Source organism: Muscardinus avellanarius, assembly GCF_963383645.1.
Source record: "Muscardinus avellanarius genome assembly, chromosome: 10".
Classification (NCBI taxonomy): Eukaryota; Metazoa; Chordata; class Mammalia; order Rodentia; family Gliridae; genus Muscardinus; species Muscardinus avellanarius.
Genome location: NC_137796.1, coordinates 1,243,027 through 1,262,669, shown reverse-complemented (window position 1 = coordinate 1,262,669; position 19,643 = coordinate 1,243,027). Strand labels below are relative to the sequence as shown.

General features: G+C 64.5%; 1 protein-coding gene across 1 annotated transcript in view; it reads left to right on the top strand.

The window, feature by feature from the left end:
* Positions 1–18,656, top strand: part of ZFPM1 (zinc finger protein, FOG family member 1) — a gene marked incomplete at both ends in the record, with an annotated part of 54,990 nt that extends 36,334 nt beyond the window's left edge. The window contains 11 exons of the mRNA XM_080702861.1: positions 7–77; positions 747–856; positions 2,525–2,656; positions 4,963–5,066; positions 5,121–5,254; positions 12,121–12,223; positions 13,670–13,879; positions 16,307–16,540; positions 16,637–16,732; positions 16,809–16,955; positions 17,065–18,656. Of these exons, the coding sequence (XP_080558987.1) occupies positions 7–77; positions 747–856; positions 2,525–2,656; positions 4,963–5,066; positions 5,121–5,254; positions 12,121–12,223; positions 13,670–13,879; positions 16,307–16,540; positions 16,637–16,732; positions 16,809–16,955; positions 17,065–18,656 (2,933 nt within the window). The remainder of the gene's footprint in view (positions 1–6; positions 78–746; positions 857–2,524; positions 2,657–4,962; positions 5,067–5,120; positions 5,255–12,120; positions 12,224–13,669; positions 13,880–16,306; positions 16,541–16,636; positions 16,733–16,808; positions 16,956–17,064) is intronic.
* Positions 18,657–19,643: the final 987 nt, after the last annotated feature.

Below are 19,643 nucleotides of genomic sequence, written 5' to 3'. Positions count from 1 at the left end.
CCCCAGGCCACACGGCCACTGTGCCTGGCACCTGCTGTCCTGGCCTGCAGGCCATGTCTGGTGGAGAATTGGAGCAGGTACAGCGGGCAGATGAGCTGGCCAAACACCTGGGCAACCCGGGGCTGGGTCCCTTCTGCCCCCCCCCCCAGTGAAGGGGCGGTTCACAGTCACATCTTCAGCTCCGGGCTCTCGATAGAGTAGGACTCTGGCCCAGCACCGGCACAGGTGGCGGACAGGGCAAGGGTGTGCGTGCCCAAGGCCCCAAGTCGCTCACAGCCCTGCAGGAACCCAGCCTAGTTCAGCAGGCCTCTAGGCCCCCAGCCCGCCTGAACTGTATGCAAAACTGGGCTTTCAGTACACCCCCAGCCTGCAGCTCCCAGACCCAGCCCTCTCAGCTCTGAGGGCTCTAGACCCCAGGGAGACCGAGGCCCTGCTGGGCTCTTATCTGCAGGTGGACCGCCACCTCTGCAGAGCAGAGTCAGTTTGGTCCTTGCTGGGTGCTGGTGCCCTCACCCGGGCTTCCCTGTGTACCCCCCCCCCAACATACACACAGGCATGTTGGGTCCTGCGGGCCTCTCCTGGTCATGCCCCACCCTTCCCGGGGGATGGGGAGAGGGCCCGCTGCCTGATGCATGGGCCATGGACCTGGGTGCAAGGCCCCGTACCCCTGCTGGCTGTGTGCACTTGGGAAAGAGTCCTGGCCTTTCTGGGCTCCCTCCAGTGACACCCCGCCATCTGTCCCCCAGCTTGATGTGGCAGCCACGTCCCTCCCACGCTCTGTCCTGGTTGCCATGTGCATGGGGGGAGTGTTGCCTAGAGGGGGAGCACAGGCCCCTTTCCACGTCCTGGCATTCAGGTGTGGCTCAACCCAGGGGCTGGGGCCCAGCCATCCCCCCCCCCCCCCCGCTGCGTGACCTTGGGGAGTCCTGCCCTTTCTGGCCCTTGATCTTCACGTTTGCACAGGACAAGGAAGAAACGTGTCCTCAGGGCCCACACAGGCTGCCTGCCAGCCTGCCCCCTCCATGCCCACTCCACAGAGTCTTCTAGAACCCCGCCAGCCCGGGCTTTCTTCCCCTCCCCCTGTTCCTTTTCTGGGACTTTTATCAAAGGCAAACAGCCCGATCCCTGTGATAGGGCTGCAGGGCTCCCCGCTGGCCTTGTGGGAGCCTGGGGCGGGGCGGGCAGGAGCGATGGTCGATTAGATAAGTGGGCGCTGCTGATGGAGGTGGGCGCTGCCTGAGCGCAGAGCATGCTGGGGGGCTTCGCGTGGCTTCGCTGGACTTTGGACGAGTCCAGGGCCAGCCCCACACATGGGGCCTGGCCCCTTTAAGGAGGAGCCGGAGTGCAGGTACAGAGGGTGCCCCAGCCCAGTGATTCCCGTAGCCTGCTGGGCCGCCGCTCAGCCAGGGAAACCGAGGCCCTGGAGTCTAGTGGGATCTAGCACCACATAGCCTGGGCTGGAGCCTTGGCTCCTCCATCAAAAAGGAGATCAGAAAGCCGGGCGTGGTGGCGCACGCTTGTAATCACAGCATTCGGGAGGCTGAGACAGGAGGATCATGGTTCGTGGACAACCTCAGCTACCTAGTGAGGCCCTCTGCAACTCAGTGAGACCTGGTTTCAAAATAAAGAATAAAAAATAAGGCAGGGGGTGTAGCTTGAAGGTCGAATGCCCCTGGGTTCCATCCCCAGTACTGCAAAAAAAAAAAAAAAAGCTCAGGAGCTGGGTGTGGTGGCGCACGCTTGTAATCTTAGTACTTGGAAGGCTAAGACAGGAGGATTGAAGGTTCACATCCAGTCTTAGCTACTTAGGCCTTCTACTTAGGCCCTCTGCAACTCAGTGAGACCGTGTTTCAAAAATAAAGAATAAAAAATAGGGCTGGGAGTGTAGCTCGGAGTGCCCATGGGCTCCATCCCCAGTACCACAAAAAAAAAAAAAAAGCTCTGGTGACCTCAGTGCTGGTCTTCACCCTAAAAAGCCCAGAGAAGCCCCAGCACTCTCTGGGTCTCCTCAATGTGCCTGTGTCCGAGGGGGCCAGTGCCAGGTTGCTGTGTGTTGTTGAGGGGACCCTGGGCTTTGGGGTCAGAGATGGAACCCGAAACTCAAGGCCAAGTATGGGGCCTCGGGATGCCAAGAGAGAGGACAGTGCTGGCCACACTGCTGAATACCTCCCGTCAGGCCTGGGGGCACGAGACGGCTCTGTCCTTCCCGTGGTCCCGGTGTCTTTGGAGAGCGCATGAATACGCAAAGCCTGCGTCCTCACCCGCCTCCAAGGTGCTAGAGGGGCTGAATCCCAGCGCCTGTTTGTTCTAGAAATCAAATCATGTGCGCGTGGGCTGTTTACCCGCATAAATTAGCCTTGTCCTGGCGCTGCTCTGCAGGCGCCTTGCCCCCACCAAGGGCCCACCCAGGCAGCTTGGGCCTGCCCCTCCCTCAGAGGACACCTGTCTGCAGATGGGGAATCTGAGGCCAAAGCAAGCATTGCCATGGGACAGGGCAGCCGGCTGCCCCCCACCCCCAACCCAGAAGAGGGTATGAGGTCTGGGACGTGAGCGTCCCCGGGGCTGGGGCTCAAGTCCTGCATACGCACTGTGCACCTTTGGCCTGGTCACTCACCCTCCCTGAGCTTGTGTACGGCGTGGCAGATGGGACAGAACTGTGAGTCGTGGGGACAGTAGACCTGGCCCAGCTCCCCGGCTGTGGATGAGGTAGCCAGGACCTGGCCAGAGCCAAGGGTCCCTGCTGGGAGCCCACCATGTCCAAGGGGGCACCTGTAATAGAAACCACCTCCCTCATTCCTGCCCGGAGCCCGACTAAGTGTCCCTGCCTCCCAGGCCGCCCCCCACCCACAGCCATGTCAGGGGCTGCTCAAGAGGCTAGCTGCCTGCCCTCCCTGCGCTGTCCAGCCAGCAAGGACCTTGGCCCTCACCTCGTCCGTCGAAGCTTTTACGCTTCCTCAGCAGAACTGAGCCTCTTGACCCGTCTGATTGGGGGGACACCCCTCCCCTTCCTTGTAGCGCTACCTCCTGCTGGGGCGGGGCTCCACTGGCGCTCACTGGGCCTTAACACTGGCTTGACCCTGCTTTGGCTAACCGGGGGGTGGCAGCAGGAATGGGGCCTGGAGGTGGGTGGTCTGAGCAGAGGGCTCTATGCCACGGCCTGTGTGCTCTGCCACGCAAGTTGCGCTGACCCTCTTTCCACCCAAGCACCACCCACAAGCGGCGCCTACTCTAATGCACAGCCCCAGGGATGGCCCATCTGGACCCTGGACCAGGGAGGCTGGTTGTCATAGTAACCACCAGAGGTGCCTAGCCCTGCATCCTAGGCTCCGCCAGCCCTGGCAGGCCCTGAGTGATGGGATCTGGCCCAGGCATGGGGATGGCGCCTTTATCAGGAGCCAGGCCTGGCTCTGGGGGTGTGTGATACCCAGGAGATGGAGCTGTCACCGTGGGAAGTACCAGCCACACTCTTATCTGGAGGCCGGGCCATGGCCACAAGCTCCGATTAGGGCGCGGGGCAGTTTGCCTCTGGTGCCGAGGGCAGGCAGGGGCAGTGCTGTCTCCTCCTTCCCCACAAGGGCTGGAGTGGGAGGAGCCCAGGCTGCCAGGACAGGGAGAAGCGGGTCTGCCCACTGGCCCTTGGTTGGCCAGTCCACCAGGCCCAGGGAGAAGAGCACCACAGCAGTCAACCCAGTGACCACTGGCGGTCCTGACCAAGCCCCACCCTGCCAGGAACCATGCAGACCCTGGGAGGAAGGCAGCCGCCCTCCCCCGACAGGAGGCCGCACCCTCAGTGCCCTCTTGCCCTGGGGTCCAGTTTCCTGGGCGCTTCCCGGGCTAGGGCAGTGGGCCTCGGTGGGTTCCCTGGGGAAGTCCTTGTTTGTATGCCCACACCCGCCCTGGTGACTGGCCAGGTTGGGACCAAAGATGCAGACGTGCCCGGGCCAGGCCTACTGGGCCCCTGGCGCAGTGTGGAGCCCTGGGATCCACATGCTTGGGCCTAGGCAGGGCCTGGAACCCCACTATCAGCTTGGGGCCTCTGTTTCCTCGTCTGTGCAGGGGATACGTTTCATAGCAACCAGGTCTGCATGTCCCCTGAGGCCGGCAGTGCTGTCCAGGCTTTGCAGGTCCTTGAGGCCCATGGGGAGGGGGCAGCTGTGGGCGGGGCCAGCGTCCTGAGCAGGCTGGCCCCTCCTCGCTGATAAAGGGGTGTGGGCCTCCTGCTCACAGCCCTGGTCCACTGCCATCTTATCTGCCCCAGGGAAGACAAAGACCCAGTTAGAAGTCTCCCAGGGCCTCCTGGCATATTTACACATTATCTCTGCCATTAGGCTGGCTGTTATCTGATAATCTTGCCCATTAAGGCCACAGCCTGCCTGATGGGGCTCCAGGAAGCGGGGCCGCCTGGGCTCTCCGGCCAGGGGACCGAGCCAGGCCATGAGGCCTCTGTGGGCTGGCCGTCCCTGTGGCAGGCAAGGCCTGCGGCAGGTGGGTCCCAGACAAGGCTGCGAGGCCTGGGATGCCACACTCAGAGGTGAGCGGCCGTCCTCGGGGAGTGGCTGCCGAGGCCTCAAGGGCAGGTGCGCTCAGCCCGGCGTGTGGGCTGGAACAGCACACGGGGCCACACTCCTGCCCAGCTCCCTGCTCCTGGAGTCCCCGTGGCCACATCGCTCCAGGCGCTGCCCGTCCTCACGAGGTTCCTCTGTCCACTTTTGAAGACTCTAGTCACCGGACTTAGGGCCGGCCACTAATCGGGGCGATCTCAGCTCAAGCGCCTAATTAGCCGTGTCTGCGGAGACCTGTTTCCAGGTGTGGGCATGCTCGCAGGCTGCAGGTAGACTCGTCTGGGGCTACCATTCTGCCGCCGCACAAAGCCAAGTGCTTGGCACAGTGTGGCCGGGCTCCGCAGACCTGTCTGGGGACACAACCACCTCCCGAGAGAGTCTGCAGCCCCCTGTGCTCCAGGAACTCTCTGGGCCGGGGCACCAGCTGCTGTTGCTGCAGCTCAGGCCCACAGGCCGCCCTCCCTGAGCTCCCTGAGTGGTTTTGGGGGGCTAAGGGTGCCGGAGGTGGGCTGGGAGGTCGCCACAGCAAGCTGCCTCACCCCTGCTGTCTCTCTGCAGAGGAGCTGGAGCCAGTGCTACAGGACGGGCAAACGCGCATCCAGGCCCGCCTTGGCCTCGGCCAGGGCCTGGCCTGGGGCCCATTCCACGGGAGCATCCAGACCAGAGCTGCGTCCCCGGGGCAGGCAGAACCGGTAAGGAGTCCCCAGCCCATGCATTGGGCTTGGCACAAGCCCCCCAGCCAGGCCCGGCTTCCACCCAATCCAGAAGCTCCGTCCACTTTGAGGCCTGAGGTGTAGGGTGGGAGGAATGGATTGCTTGGCTGGGCTGCAGGTGGAGGCAGCAGGGCCGTGGGGACCTCGAGGTGGGCCTCCGAGCTGAGGGCCTCCAGGAGTAGGTGCCAGGGACCTTGGGGGCCTCCAGCCTTGGAGGAGGGCATCCAGCCTCGGTGTGGAGTGGGAGCTGGGCAGCGAGGAGGATGCTCTCCCAGGGAGGAGCGCTGACTGGGCCTTCCTTGGCGGGCTACCTGTGGCAGGCAGCAGCTTCCCAGGCACTTGGGACGGCTCCAGCAGGGCGGAGAGGTCATCCCCTTTCTACTTAGGCAGGTCCTCCCAGCAGGGCTGGAGCCCTGGGCTGTGGCCACACAGCCTCACCACACCGGCTTCTCCCTGTGTGCCAGGCCTCCTGTCTGGGCGAACGTTCTGCAGGCGGCCCGTCTGCTGGGTGCCGTTTCTCCTGGGTTTCTCCTGAGTGCCTTCTGCTGATGAGAGGCACTCTGCTTCCCCATGCTGGGGTACAAAGGCTCCTTCAGTTAGAAAGGCAGCTCGGGGCGCGGATTGGACAGTGCTGGTGGGGGGCTGTGCACAGTGGGCGCGCAGGAGGCCCTTCCCGTCTCTGACAGAGCTCCCAGGGGTAGGTAGCTCCCAGTGGATGCCCTCAGGCCGGGCTCGGGAGACCGCCATGTGGCCCTTTTTCTTCCAGACCAGCACTCAGGTGTGGCTCATCGAGGCATATACCCTCGGGCCAGTACTGGTCTCTTGACCCTGCCCGCCAGGCCAGGTCAGCGCTGTGCAGGCCGGACCTCCCCACACCTGGAGGCCAGGCCGCCCCAGGCAACGTCACCCAGGTGCCGCCGCGGGGCTGCTCCGGTGCCTTTCACCAGAGGGGCAGGCACGTGTGCCAGGACGTGGAGCGGGGCAGCAGGGAGGGCCAGGACCAAGGCGTCTGCCTGCACCTTAGGGCCAACCCTGCACACAAGTCCAGACCCCAGGCCTGCCTCCAGGCCGCTCTCTCACCGACTCCTAGGCAGCCCTGCTTCCTCAGCTTTGGGACCCTGGCCAGGACACAGGGAGCCTGAGGCTTCCTTTAGGCGTATGACTGTGACGTGGGGCACAGCACCCCTGCCTGCCAGGCTCCCCGAGAGCCATGAGTGCGCTCAGTGGGCACCACAGGCTAGCAATCCTCGCAGGGTGACCGGGCCCGGGCAGCCAAGCCAGGAGAACTATAGCAGAAGCTCTGACTCCTTCGAGGGAAAGAGCCAGGGTGCTCAGAGCTGACTGCAGGGAGGGAGCCCTCAGTGGCGGAGCCAGGCAGGCAGCACTAGGCTTTTCCAGGACGTAGGGATGTGTGAGGACTGTTGACGGGCGGGAGCTGCACTCCAGATGTCACCAGGACCCGTGTGCTGCGGGGCCATCAGCCCCATTCAGGCCGGAGAGACCTATGCTCTAGATAGGGGCTGCTCATCCTCCCTGCCTCCCATGAGGCAGGCCCCACTGTTCCCATTTTACAGGGGACAGAACCGAGGCTCTGAGAAGTTCTGTGACTCCCCAAATAGCAGAGGGAGAGTTGGCGCCCAAGAGAGGCGCAGAGCTGAGGGCTGGCGCCTCCAGCCGGCCTCTCTCAGAAGCCCTCCCTGCTGCCTCCTCCTTGGGCCTGGGGCAGGGTCACCTGGGGAGACCCCCTCTGAGAGGGCTCCAGCGTCCAGGGGTGTGCGCGAGGGGGGCCCTGGGGCCCTGGCAGAGGGGCAGAGGAAGCAGCCTCGCCTGCTGGCCCTCCCTCCTGCTCTATCTCCTGCAGAATTAAATCCTTGATTAACCCTTATCTCCCCAGTAAGGCACTATCTCCACCCTGGCGCCAAGTGTCCAGACACAGTGTACAGGATGATTGATTTCTAAAAAGACACGCACTCCTTTCCAATACTTCATTTATTGTCTAAATATTTTTGCTAACGTTTCAGCGGGTGCTTTATCGAGCTCTGCTGACGGGTCCCAGTCCTCTCCCCAGGCCTCCCAGAGGAAGGCCTGGCCTCCGCCCCAGATGGGCCTATCAGCACCAGGCGTTTCTCTCCTTGCGGGGGGTGGGGGGATAGGTGTGGGGACCCCCGCCCCATCTCCTTCTTTCAGACTGGGGTGAGCTGGAGAGGGGCTCCCCCATGGTGCACTGGACATGGGGGCGAGTGCCCTGCGGTCAGTGGGCTTGACCTGGCCGCCCCTTCCTGATCCCATCCAGGCCTGTAAGACGATCCTCGGGGCCACTCCAAAGCTCACAGCTAGATGCAGAGGAAACGCTCGTACTGGGTGGGGCGTGGGTGATAGTCACAGGTGGAGGGCTGGACGGTGGACATGATGGATAGGTGAGTGCCTGAGGGACAGCTAGATGATGGGTGGGCAGACGGGAAGACGGACATACGGATGAATGACAGTGGGTGAGTTGGTGGGTGGGTGGGTAGATGGACAGCGGAGTGCCTGGCTGAGTGGCTGCTGAGTGAGGCGGCGGCTGGGTGGGTGGGATGATGGGTGCGATGGAGGCAGGTGTATGGGCACCTGGGAATGGATGGCTGGATGGACAGATGACGGGTGCGTGCACAGGTGCATGGATGGGTGGGTGGAATGAGGCTGGTGGGTAATGGGAAGAGGACAGCGTCCACTAGATGGGCACGTGGGGTGGGGAGCACATTTGCCATCTCTTCAGCCACCCTACCCACCCACCTGCCTGCGTGGCCCCACAGCTCACTCAGCCGTCGTGAGGCCCGAGGACCCATGGCTACCAAGCAGAGTGGCGGACAGTGAGCAAAGGCCTGGCTGGAGGGGCTGACGAGAGCGCGCCCGGCTCCAGCCTGCCTTGGGGCTCCAAGCGAGAGTCTGCTCTGTGATGGCTGTGGGGAGTCCTTTGGGTCAGCCCCTAGTAGCCGGCAGCTCCCTCACCAGGGGTACGGCTGGCTGCCCACCCCGGCCCTACAGGGAGCCGCAGAGGCTGGCACAGGGGGCAGGGCAGGGGGGCCAGGCCAGGCCACCCCTCTTAGTTCTCCCATCTCTGAGATGGGAAGTTCAGAAGGGGCGGGGTGCAGGCAGCTCCCCCCACATGTCCCCAGGCCATCACTCTGTTCACTTTCTGGTACCTTCCAGGGCTGGCAGGACCACCGGGGCTGTGCAGACCATCCATGCTCGGGAAGACCACAGCACAGCTCGTGGTTCCTCTCTTCCATGGGCCGTGAGCCCCAGCCCTGTGGTGCCGACTGGCATCAGGGACACTGGGCCTGGTGCCATCCGTGTGCCCACGCTTAACACTGGCACATGGCCATCCAGCCCCAGTTCAGGAATGAACAGGCTCTGGCAGATGCCATATCCCCCCCCCAGGCCCCCCGAGCACCACAGGCTGGGGGCTTACACAGAAGTTTGTTGTCAGAAACCAGAGACCAAGCCGGGCGTGGTGGCGCACGCTTGTCATCCCAGCATTCGGGAGGCTGAAGACCAGAGGATCGCAGTTCGCGGACAGCCTCAGCTACTTAGGCCCTCCGCAACTTAGTGAGACCCCGTTTCAAAATAAAGAATAAAAAATAGGACAGGGGGTGTAGCTTGGAGGTCGAATGCCCCTGGGCTCCATCCCCAGACCCAAAAAAAGAGAAAGAAAAAGAAACCAGAGACCAAGACGTGGGCAGGCCTGGCTCCCCGGGCTCAGAGGGGAACGTGCTGAGGCTGGAGCCCCGGGTGGGGAGGACAGGAGGCCTGCTGCTGCCTGTGGGCTCTAGACTCCCTCCTCCACGCCTCAGGTGCCCTGCCAGCAATGGTTAGAGCGTGGAAGACCCCCCAGGCTCAGGGACGCCTCTGCCACCCTAGAAAGACCCGGGTGCAGGGTGGGGAACAGTCTCCTCAGCCCCAGCCCTGCCCCGTGAGCCAGGCGGCCAGACACCAGGCCCACCTACGCCAGGCCCTGCTACGCTGGCCCCTCTCTGGGTCCGGGGCCACCTGTGAAAGGAGTCAGCCAGAGGAGGGGACAGCTCAGGCCCAGCTGGCACAGAGGGGCTGGCCAGGGGCATGGGGACACACACCTTCTCTCAAAACTGCCCCACCTCCAGGGCCTCCCCAGCCAGGAGCCTGGCTCTTCGGTGGTCTCTGGCCCTCGGGGAGGCTCCTGGGTGGATGATGGATGCTTGAAGGATGGTCGGCATGGAGCATGCTGGAGCCACAGGCCGGGTTCTCGTGTGCGGCCTCCTCAGTGCTCTGACCCCTGTGAACCCATGCTGGTTCCCAGCCTGCAGCGGCCCGGAGCCAGAGCACCAGCTGGGCTGGGGGACTGGTCTCGCTCCAGGGCAGGCCGCCCCTCCGAGCGGCTCCCGCAATGCACAGCGAGGCCTGGGCGCGGCCTCAGAGAAAGTTGTCACGGCGGATGTGCTGCGGGTTAGGGTTTCTGATGGTTATCAGCAGCGCAGAATGGAGACACTGACCTCTTTGTTGGGAACAGGAGCATGCTCAGATCCACCAGAGAACTGAAAGTGGCCAGTGATGGCACCCCAGGCCAGCCGCGACCGACCAGGGAGCCAGGAGGAAGGGACAGCAACCCTGACAGGCAGCGAGGAGGGCGGCCACCGGGCCCTTTGCCAACCCTGGACCCGCCTCTCCAGGGAGGAAAAGGCTTTGCCACCACGCCTCCTGTAACCTGGCAGAAGGATCAGGCCCCTCCCGGGCTTGCCCCGGCTGCCCATGGAGGGCGGGTTCACCCGGGGCCTTCCTGGCGTGCCTTTGACACCAGAGGACAGGCTTCCTTTCCAGGCTGCTCATAAAAGGGAGGCGATGGCCATAGAAAGACAAGATCCAGGCGCCCCATCTGTCTGCTCTCCCCAGGGAAGTGGACGTGGGCCTTGGCACCCCGGCCCAAGTCCTCCAGCCCTAGGCTGGGCAGAGCGGGTAGGAGGTCAAGGCTGTGTTGGGGGCCTCGCCGCCTTGCCAAGGAGGTGCGGCCGGGGGGCTGGGCGGACTGGCAGGGAGGTGCGGGCACAGGCACGGTGGCAGTACGAGGCCTCAGCCGCCTGTTGTACAGCCCAGACCTCCCCTCTGGTTCCCTGCGGGAGGGAGGGTGGACGGGGCCAGGACAAGCACCCACAGCAGGCGCCGCAGCTGCGCCCCAGGTGCCAGGTGATGGCAGAAGGAGGCGCTGCCCCCGGGATCATGGCCCGAACGTGGCCCCGGCGCCTCGGTGGCGCACTCAGACCTCCACAGGAAAAGCAGGGGGTTGTGCCGCGTCAGCAAAGTTGTGCGCGCGTGTTTTTATCATGCTGTGAACACGCTGCTTCTGAGAGCGATAAGCATTAAACCGACCGGGAGGCTGTCAGTCTCCGTTTGAGGGTTTAGAAATATTGGGACGAATAATTAGATTTCATATCGTTTCTGCAGCACCCATCGGAGGATCAGGCAGATTAATTTTCTCACCCTCCTCCGCTCATTAATATTCATTAGAGACTCCGAAGGCCAAAGCAGGGAGGGCCAGGCCCGGGCGCCTGCTCAGCCATCCGCCCGGGCCGGGTCGGCCCTCGGCCTGCAGGCTCGCCCACGTGCCACCCTGGCCACCCTAGCCTGCGCCAGCTATGACCTCAGCGTCCGTCCACGGCCCCACGGCACTGAGAACCACTTAGTAAAGTGGGCCGCTGTCCTGACACTGGCCCGCCCGGAGCCGGGCGGTGCTGGGCAGTTGCTGCCTGCTCTGGGCCTCAGCCCCTCCCCCAGCCCACTGGGTCCGGCTGGCCAAAGGGAGGTGGCTGAGCCCACCTCTGCTGCCTGCTACCCAGTGTCCCTGGGGTCTGGAGACGTAGCCATGACCTGCCCAAGAGCGGGAGGCAGGACAGATCCAGTGTGAGCAGGGGCTCGGCCCCTCGGTTTTCACCGGGCTCCAGGTACAGGGCCATCACCCCCTTCCGGACGGGAAAGAGGTGGGGCAGCAGCAGCAGCTAGGCCTGCAGGCTCCTCTTCCAGGGCAGTGCTCTCCACCCCCAGGCTGGCTTATCTCTGCTCCCCTGCTCCAGCCGCCACGTGGCAGCGGGCAGGTGACGCAGAAGCCACCTGACCAGCCACCTGACCTTGCCGGGTATCGTCACCGGGAGTTCCTGGCCTTATCTTGCCGGCTCTGTGCACACTGCGTGGATGGGGTCTGGAGGCCAAGATGGCCCCGGAGGACCACCACAGGCTGGGGTGGGAAGGCTGAGCTCTGAAGCATGTGTGGGCCACATAACACACATGGGCTGCCAAGCCCAGGAGCGCTGGGCACACGTCTGACAGAGAGCCACCCAGAATCCCGCCCGGTACCCCACCATTACCCACCTCCCCACCCACCCAGCCAAGCACTCATCCTTCCTGCTAGGGCCTTCGGGCCAGCTGCCCTGCAGACCGCAGCAAAGAGGGCTGTAGCCTTCCCAGGGACTGGCAGGTGACACCTGGCTTCCTACCAAACATCAACATGCACAGGGTTTCTGACAAGAGGGCATTTATGAGCGGACTTTTAGAAAAACGCTCAGGCACAGATGCAAACGGTGCCCTTCCAGGGTGGGGTCCACCATGCAGGGAGCTGGGGCTAGGAGCGGAGGCCCAGGCACAGCAGCCACCCATCCCTCCTGGAGCCCCGGCTTCGGCCCTGCCACTGCCTCTACCTGCTTGCCCGAGGGCCATAGGTCCACCAGCTGTCCACCCACCGTACCAGGCGCCTGCAGCCTGGCCACCCCCAGGCGCGGTGCGGTCTCCACCCCAAGAAACCCTGCAGTCTCTTCCTGTACTGACTGAGCCCATCCCCCCAGGGCCCGGCCCTGACCCTGCTGCTGGTGGACGAAGCTTGCTGGCTGAGGAGGCTGCCCCAGGCCCTGACGGAGGCTGAAGCCAACTCGGAGATCTACAGGAAGGGTTGGTATCACGGTGCTTCCCTCCCTCCCTGCAGCCTTCCGGAAGGTGGGGGTCACTTGGCTCTGCCAGGGCTGGCCCTTAAAGGGAAACCAGCCTGTTAAGGCTAAGGCTGGGGGGAGGCAAGGGGCCCGTCCCAGGGGCTGCAGAGGCTTGCGTCTGGTGTGAGCATCCCAGGGCAGGCTGGCCGCACTCTACCCCCGGGGGAAGCCATGGCCCCACCCTGCCCCGTCAGCCCCAGCGATGGCTGCCGCAGGACTGTGTTCAACTCCAGCTGCGCCCCCATCAGCAGGGAATTTCAGACAAGCCCTGCTGCTGCCTGTCTCCTACTGGAGACCGGTGTAAGGCTGAGGAAGGCGCCGGGCTGCGGCCAAAAGCCCTCACCTGCCTGACCCTGAGCCCCCCACCTTGGGTGGAACTGGGGACAGGGGTCCTCCCACGGGTCTCATCAAATCCAGGGCTCCTTTGCTAGAATGTTCCGAGTGCTGCCCTTGAAGTCATCTCCTGAGCACACCCCCAAGGGCAGTTCTCATTTTGGGAAAGAGGACAGGCAGGAGCCCCAGCCCGGCCCTGCCCTCCCTGGGCCTGGACTTCGCCCCTGAATTTGTCAGGTTCCCCATCTATAGAGCAAAGTGGGCCCTGTTCCCTCCTCCCCACAGAATGGGGCCCTAAGGTTTCAGAGAGCACTGTGGAGCATTGAACCCCAAAATGCCAGGGCTGGGTGTCAGCAGCAAGCAGCTGGCTGGGACAGGAGCCAGTGGGTACCGCCCGACCTGCCCTTCCCACAAGCCTGAGTAGCAGGGCTCTGGCCAGGTGGCTGTCCCTGCAGTGCCCCGGCTGATGGCCTGCACTGGGCAGCTCAGGCAACGGCTGAAGACGTGATCGTCGGGTCCCGTGGAGTCCCAGTCTTGAGCACAGGGTGCTATAACACCTGTGAGCAGCAGCTGGCTTGGGCCTGAGGCCACCAGTGCCCTGCCCTGCCCACAGCTCACAGGGAAGCAGCGGGGGGGGGGGGGGACAGGGCTGGCCAGGCTCTCGGGCCCCAGCACCTAGGCTTTGTTGGCCAAGACTGCCACCTGCAGGCGTGCGTGGGGACAGCTGCACCTGGCCAATTTCTAGCTGAGAGTCGGGGAACACCTCCAGGGCGCCCGCCTCAAGCCACCCCCGGCCACTTTCCCTGGGGCCCCGATGGCTACACAAGGTCCCTCCCGGGTTGCTCTCCACCACCCACTCACCTCACCCCTTCCCTGGGAATGGGGGGCTGGGCGAGCCACCCTGAGGGTTGACAGGGCAGAGAGGGCCAGGAGGCAGCACATCAGCCGCGGCTGTGACCCAGGCACAGCACTTCCTGCCCCCTCCCTCGGCAGTGCAGAGGCCTCCACGGTCGGGAGGGGCCCGTGGTGAGCTCGGTGTGGCTGGCCCCACGTCACGGGTGCCTGTCCCCTCCAGATGACGCCCTCTGGTGCAGGGTCACCAAGCCGGTGCCCACAGGTGGACTCCTGCGTGTGCTCCTCACACCCGAGCCCCGCAGTGCCCCCGGCCACGCCGTGAAGAAGGAGTCGGCGGAGCCCAAGTGCCCGGCCCCAGCGCACACGGACATCCAGCTGCTGCCCCAGCAGGCTGGCATGGCGTCCATCCTCGCCACCGCCATCATAAATAGTGAGTGCCTTGCCTGCCGCCGGGCACAGCCCAAGAAGGAAGGGGCAACCATCCTAGCTCAGTATCAGAGCTGCAGCCCCTCACCCCTTCCCAGATGGTAGCTCAGTTCCCAGCCGTGGCCTGGCAGAGATGGAGCCCCCTGGCCTGAGCCCCAGCTGCAGGCCCCACTGAGAGCGGAGCTTCCCCCCCCCACACACACACACCCCAAATACATGAAACCTAAGCAGAATAAACAGCACGCGAGGAAGGAGAGAAGAGACACACAAAGATGGAAGCCTGGCGGCTTCAAGGAGGAGCACAGGGTCCTTGACTGGGCGCAGGGTCCTTGGGAAGCTGAGGCCAGCTCACTTGCCACAAGGCAAATGGCCCATCTCCGAAGGGAGGGACCTCGGCCAGACGAGAGCCAGGCCTGGTGGCACACAGCCATAGTCCCAGTACTTGGGAGGCTGAGAACGGAGGTTGACAGGTTTGGGGACAGCATCGGCAATTTACCAAGACTTCTAGGCAACCTAGTGAGACCAGCTCAAAATAAAAAATTAGCCAGGTGTGATGACACAGGTCTGTAATCCCAGTATTTGGGAGGCTGGGACAGGATTGCAGTTTTGGGGTCAGCCTCAGCAATTTAGCAAGACCCTTAGCAACTTAGTTTCTAGATTTAAAAAAGGCTGGGGATGTAGCTTGGAGGCAGAATACCCCACTACCAAACAAACTTTTTCTTTCTTTTTTTTTTTTTTTGGCAGGTTTGGGAATGGAACCCAGGGGCATTTGACCTCCAAGCTACACCCTCTGCCCTATTTTTTATTCTTTATGTTTGAAACAGGGTCTCGCTAAGTTGCGGAGGGCCTTAAAGTAGCTGAGGCTGTCTGCGAACCGTGATCCTCCTGTCTCAGTCTCCCGAATGCTGGGATTACAAGCGTGTGCCACCACGCCTGGCACAAACTTTTTTTTTTTCTTTTTTTTTTTTGGTGGTACTGGGGGTGGAACCCAGAGGCTTTCTACCTCTGGGCTATACTCCCAGACCTATTTTATATTTTATTAGAAACAGGGTCTCACTAAGTTCCTGAGAGCCTCACCAAGTAGCTGAGGCTGGCTTCGAACCTGTGCGATCCTCCTGTCTCAGCTTCCCAAGCGCGGGGATTACAAGCGTGCCCACCACGCCCGGTTCACAAACATTTTTTAATAAAGCCAAATTGGGTGTCATCCTGTAATCCCAATACTTGGGAAGCTGAGACAGGAGAATCTCAAGTTCAAAGCCAGTCTCAGCAACTTAGTGAGGCCCTCAGCAACTTAGCAGGACCCTGATTCTAAATTAAAAAGTAGGGCTGGGAGTGCATAACTTAAAATAAAGTTAAAAACAGCCAGGCTTGGTGGCACACACTTGTAATCCCCACATTTGGGAGGCGGAGACAGGAGGATTGCGCAGGTTCGAAGCCAGCCGTGCTGGCTTAAGAAACCCTGTTTCCAAATAAAAAGTATAAAAAAATAGGGCTGGGAATGTAGCCCGGAGGTAGAAGAGCTTCCAGGAACACTAGTACCACCAAAATAAATAAATAAAATTAAAAACAGTTTAAAAAAAATAGGGCTTAGAGGTAGACTGCCCGTGTTCAGTATCTAGCAAAGAGAGAGAGAGAGAGAGAGAGAGAGAGAGAGAGAAACACCAGATAAGGAGCCCAGGACCTCCCAGTTCCACATGGAGGTCAAGGCCTCCCCACCCACCCAGTCTCCAGCCAAGGGTGTCACTGGCAGACAGAACAGACAGGGTGGAGGGCACGGGGCAGGAAGGCCCTTCCAAAGCTGCAGCTCCTGGCCTGTGCCATGTTCTTCTGCTGCTCGTGTTAACGCGGCCAGGGATGGTACTAGCTTCCTCTTCTACAGCCCCCCCCCCCGGCCCCATGTATGCACAACCACACCCTAGCTGCAGCACACATGTCCAGCCTCAGTCAGCGGTGTCCACAGGTGGGTGTCCACTCATCCTCGGACACCCCGGGCAGCCGGGCAGGCTCTTGTGCGCTCGTGGCTGGGAAGGAGTACGAAGGCAGCAGGTATAGGGTGGGCCTGGGGCCACTCAGAACGCACTCCTCCTGGGTTTTGTGCATCCTGAAAGCCCATCAGATGGGGAACAGAGATCTCAAAGGACAATGGAGTCGGGCGTGTTGGTGCACCCTTGTAATCCCAGCATTTGGGAGTCTGAGACAGGAGAACCATGGTTCACGGACAGCCTCAGCTACTTAGGCCCTTTACAACTCAGCGAGCCCCTGTTTGAAAATAAAGAATAAAAATAGGGCTGGGGGGTAGCTCAGAGATAGAATGCCCCTGGGTTCCATCCCTAACACCACACACACACACACACACACGTCAGTGGAGAGGGTAGCCAGGCTGCTTGGGGCGCTCCCTGCAGAGGCCCACCCTGCTGCCTCTCCCCTACAGAAGACGTCTTCCCCTGCAAGGACTGTGGCATCTGGTACCGCAGTGAGCGCAACCTGCAAGCCCACCTCCTCTACTACTGCGCCAGCCGCCAGGGCGCCGGCTCCCCCGCCGCCGCAGCCGCAGAGGAGAAGCCCAAGGAGGCCTACCCCCACGAGCGCGTCTGCCCCTTCCCGCAGTGCGGCAAGAGCTGCCCCAGCGCCAGCTCCCTGGAAATTCACATGCGCAGCCACAGCGGTGAGTCCGCGCGCCCGCGGCCAGCGGGGGCCAGCCCAGGGCGGGCGCGGTGCTGATAGGCCAGGCCAGGCCAGCCCTCACTGCCCCGTGTTCTAGGAGAGCGGCCCTTCGTGTGCCTCATCTGCTTGTCCGCCTTCACCACCAAGGCCAACTGCGAGCGCCACCTCAAGGTGCACACGGACACACTCAGCGGTAGGTGGGCTGCGGGGCGGGCGGGGCTGTGGGGCCACCCTGCCCCCGGGCCCTGACCACCACCCCGCGGCCGCAGGTGTCTGTCACAGCTGCGGCTTCATCTCCACCACACGGGACATCCTGTACAGCCACCTGGTGACCAACCACATGGTGTGCCAGCCGGGCTCCAAGGGCGAGATCTACTCCCCCGGGGCCGGACACCCCGCTGCCAAGCTGCCCCCAGGTGAGCTGCCTGCGCCTGCCCGCCGAGGGGTGGGCAGGGGGAGGCGGGTCCCGCCGGCGGTCGGCCGGACACCACCCTGGCCCCGGGCGCCCCTGTGCTCTCTCGGCAGACAGCCTGGCCGGCTTCCAGCAGCACTCGGCCCTGCACGGCCCCCTGGCCCCTGCGGACCTGGCGCCCGCGCCCTCGCCCGGCCCGGACAGGAAAGCCCTGCCGGAGGCCACCAACGGAGAGCCCGGGGCGGCCCCCCAGAACGGCGGCGGCGACCCCGCGGCGGCCCCCCGGAGCATCAAGGTGGAGGCGGCCGAGGAGCCGGAGGCGGCCCGCGCGCCCGGCCCCGGCGAGCCCGGTCCGCAGGCCCCGTCGCGGACGCCGTCGCCCCGCAGCCCGGCCTCCGCCGGGGTGAAGGCCGAGCTGGCCAGCCCCACGCCCGGCGCCAGCCCCGGGCCGGGCGAGCTGGGCCTGGCCGGGGCGCGCCTCCTGCCCCACTACGTGCGGGGCCCGGACGCGGGCGCGCCCCCGGGCCCCGCGGCGCCGCAGGCCGCGGAGATCCTGGCCAAGATGTCGGAGCTGGTGCACAGCCGGCTGCAGCAGGGCGCGGGCGCCGCGGCCCCGGCCGCGCTCTTCGCGGGGGCCCAGGGCGCCACGTGCTTCGAGTGCGAGATCACCTTCAGCAACGTCAGCAACTTCTACGCGCACAAGCGGCTCTACTGCTCCGGCCGCCGCCCGGCCGAGGACGCGCCCGCCGCGCGCCGGCCCCGCGCGGGCCCCGCCGAGCCCGAGGCGCCGCGCTCGCCGCCGGGCCCCGGGGCGCGCGAGGACGAGGCGGCCGAGCCCGAGGCCGGCCGCGGCAGCGAGGGCAGCCAGAGCCCGGGCAGCTCGCTGGACGGCGCGGAGGACGACCCCAGCCGCACGCTGTGCGAGGCCTGCAACATCCGCTTCAGCCGCCACGAGACCTACACGGTGCACAAGCGCTACTACTGCGCCTCGCGCCACGACCCGCCGCCGCGCCGGCCGCCCGCGCCCGCGCCCGCGCCCGCCCCGGGGCCCCCGGCGCCGCCCGCGCGCACGCGCCGCCGCCGCAAGCTGCACGAGCTGCACGCCGCCGGCCCCGCCCCCGCGCCCGGCCCCGCCCCCGCGCCGCCCGCCGAGCCCCGCCCCCGGAGCGCCGAGCCCCGCCCCCGGAGCGCCGAGCCCCGCCCCGCGCGCTCCCCGGCGCCCGACGGCCCGATCGACCTGAGCAAGCGGCCGCGGCGCCGGCCCCCCGACGCGCCCGCCGCGCTGCCCGCGCTGGCCGACTACCACGAGTGCACGGCCTGCCGCGTGAGCTTCCACAGCCTGGAGGCCTACCTGGCGCACAAGCAGTACTCGTGCCCCGCCGCGCCGCTGCGGCCGGCCGCCGCCTGCCCCTACTGCCCGCCCAGCGCGCGCGCGCGCGGAGACCTGCTGGAGCACCTGCGCCTGGCGCACGGCCTGCGCGCGCCGCGGCCCGAGCCCGCCGCGCCGGACAGCCCCGACGGCCGCGCCTCCCCGGGCCGGCCCGCGGACCCCGCGCCCCCGCCGCCGGCCAAGCCCGCGCCCGCGCCCGCGCCCGCCGGCCTGCGCTACTGCCGCCTGTGCAACATCAGGTTCAGCAGCCTGTCCACCTTCATCGCGCACAAGAAGTACTACTGCTCCTCGCACGCGGCCGAGCACGTCAAGTGAGCGGGCCACCGGGACGCTGCCCTCCGGCCCGGTCCCCCAGAAAACAAATACACGTCTTTCCTTCCAACTCCGCCAGTGTTACCCATGCCCGTAGGGCAGAAGCACCCCTGGGGGCGCGCGGAGCGTCAGGTGCCCCTCTCCAGCCCCAGGGCCTGCGGGGATGGGGCCTGCTGGCAGGGATTCCTTCCACCCTGACCCGGGGTGAGGAGCCAGCGACGCCGACTTATCCAAGAATAAATGGTCCCGGCGTCCCTGTCCACTGGCTGCCCTCGGGGCTCCTGGCCGCCCGCTTACCCGGGCCCAGCCATAGGCCACCGGGCGCCTGGTCAGGACTGCCTCCGAGGACCAGGAAAGGGTCCTGGGAAGCCAGGCCGTGTCTTCATCTCTGGCGCTTTGTTCTCCAAGACCAGCGGGGGGGGGGGGGGGGGGACGACCCAAGGCCAACCCCAGAGGTGGCCTCCCCACCCCAGCTGGCCCCAGCCCTACCCATCTCCCTGCAGAGACACAGAAAGCAGGGCCAGCGCTGCACACCCAGTTGTCCGGACGCGCCTCCGTTTTCACACCCCTCACATGGGGGTGGGAATACTCAGGGATCCTGGCAGCTCCTCCTGAGGGCTCAAATCAGATCGTGAGAGCCCTCAGGCAGCCCACTTCACCCCCAGGTGCACTGCAGGCCCTGCACCCAGAGGCTGGATCCTGGGGCCTCTACAACCCCCGCCCCCAGGTCCACCTGCACACAGGACAGTTCTGACTTGCACCCGCACCCTGGGATGTGAACTTACAGCAACCACAGACACTGTCTCCTGGGTCCCTAAAACCCCTGCCCCTCTTCCTTCCCAGAAACCCCGTGCTTCCCAGAGCCGCCCCTGCCGCTGCTGCATGGCAGGCTAGTCCAGGGAGGCAGCTACCTGCCCCCAGACGCTTCCAGCCTCCCTGGCGCTGCCCGGGCCCCCTGGGTCTGTCTAACATGCTGCTCTGGGCCCCAGA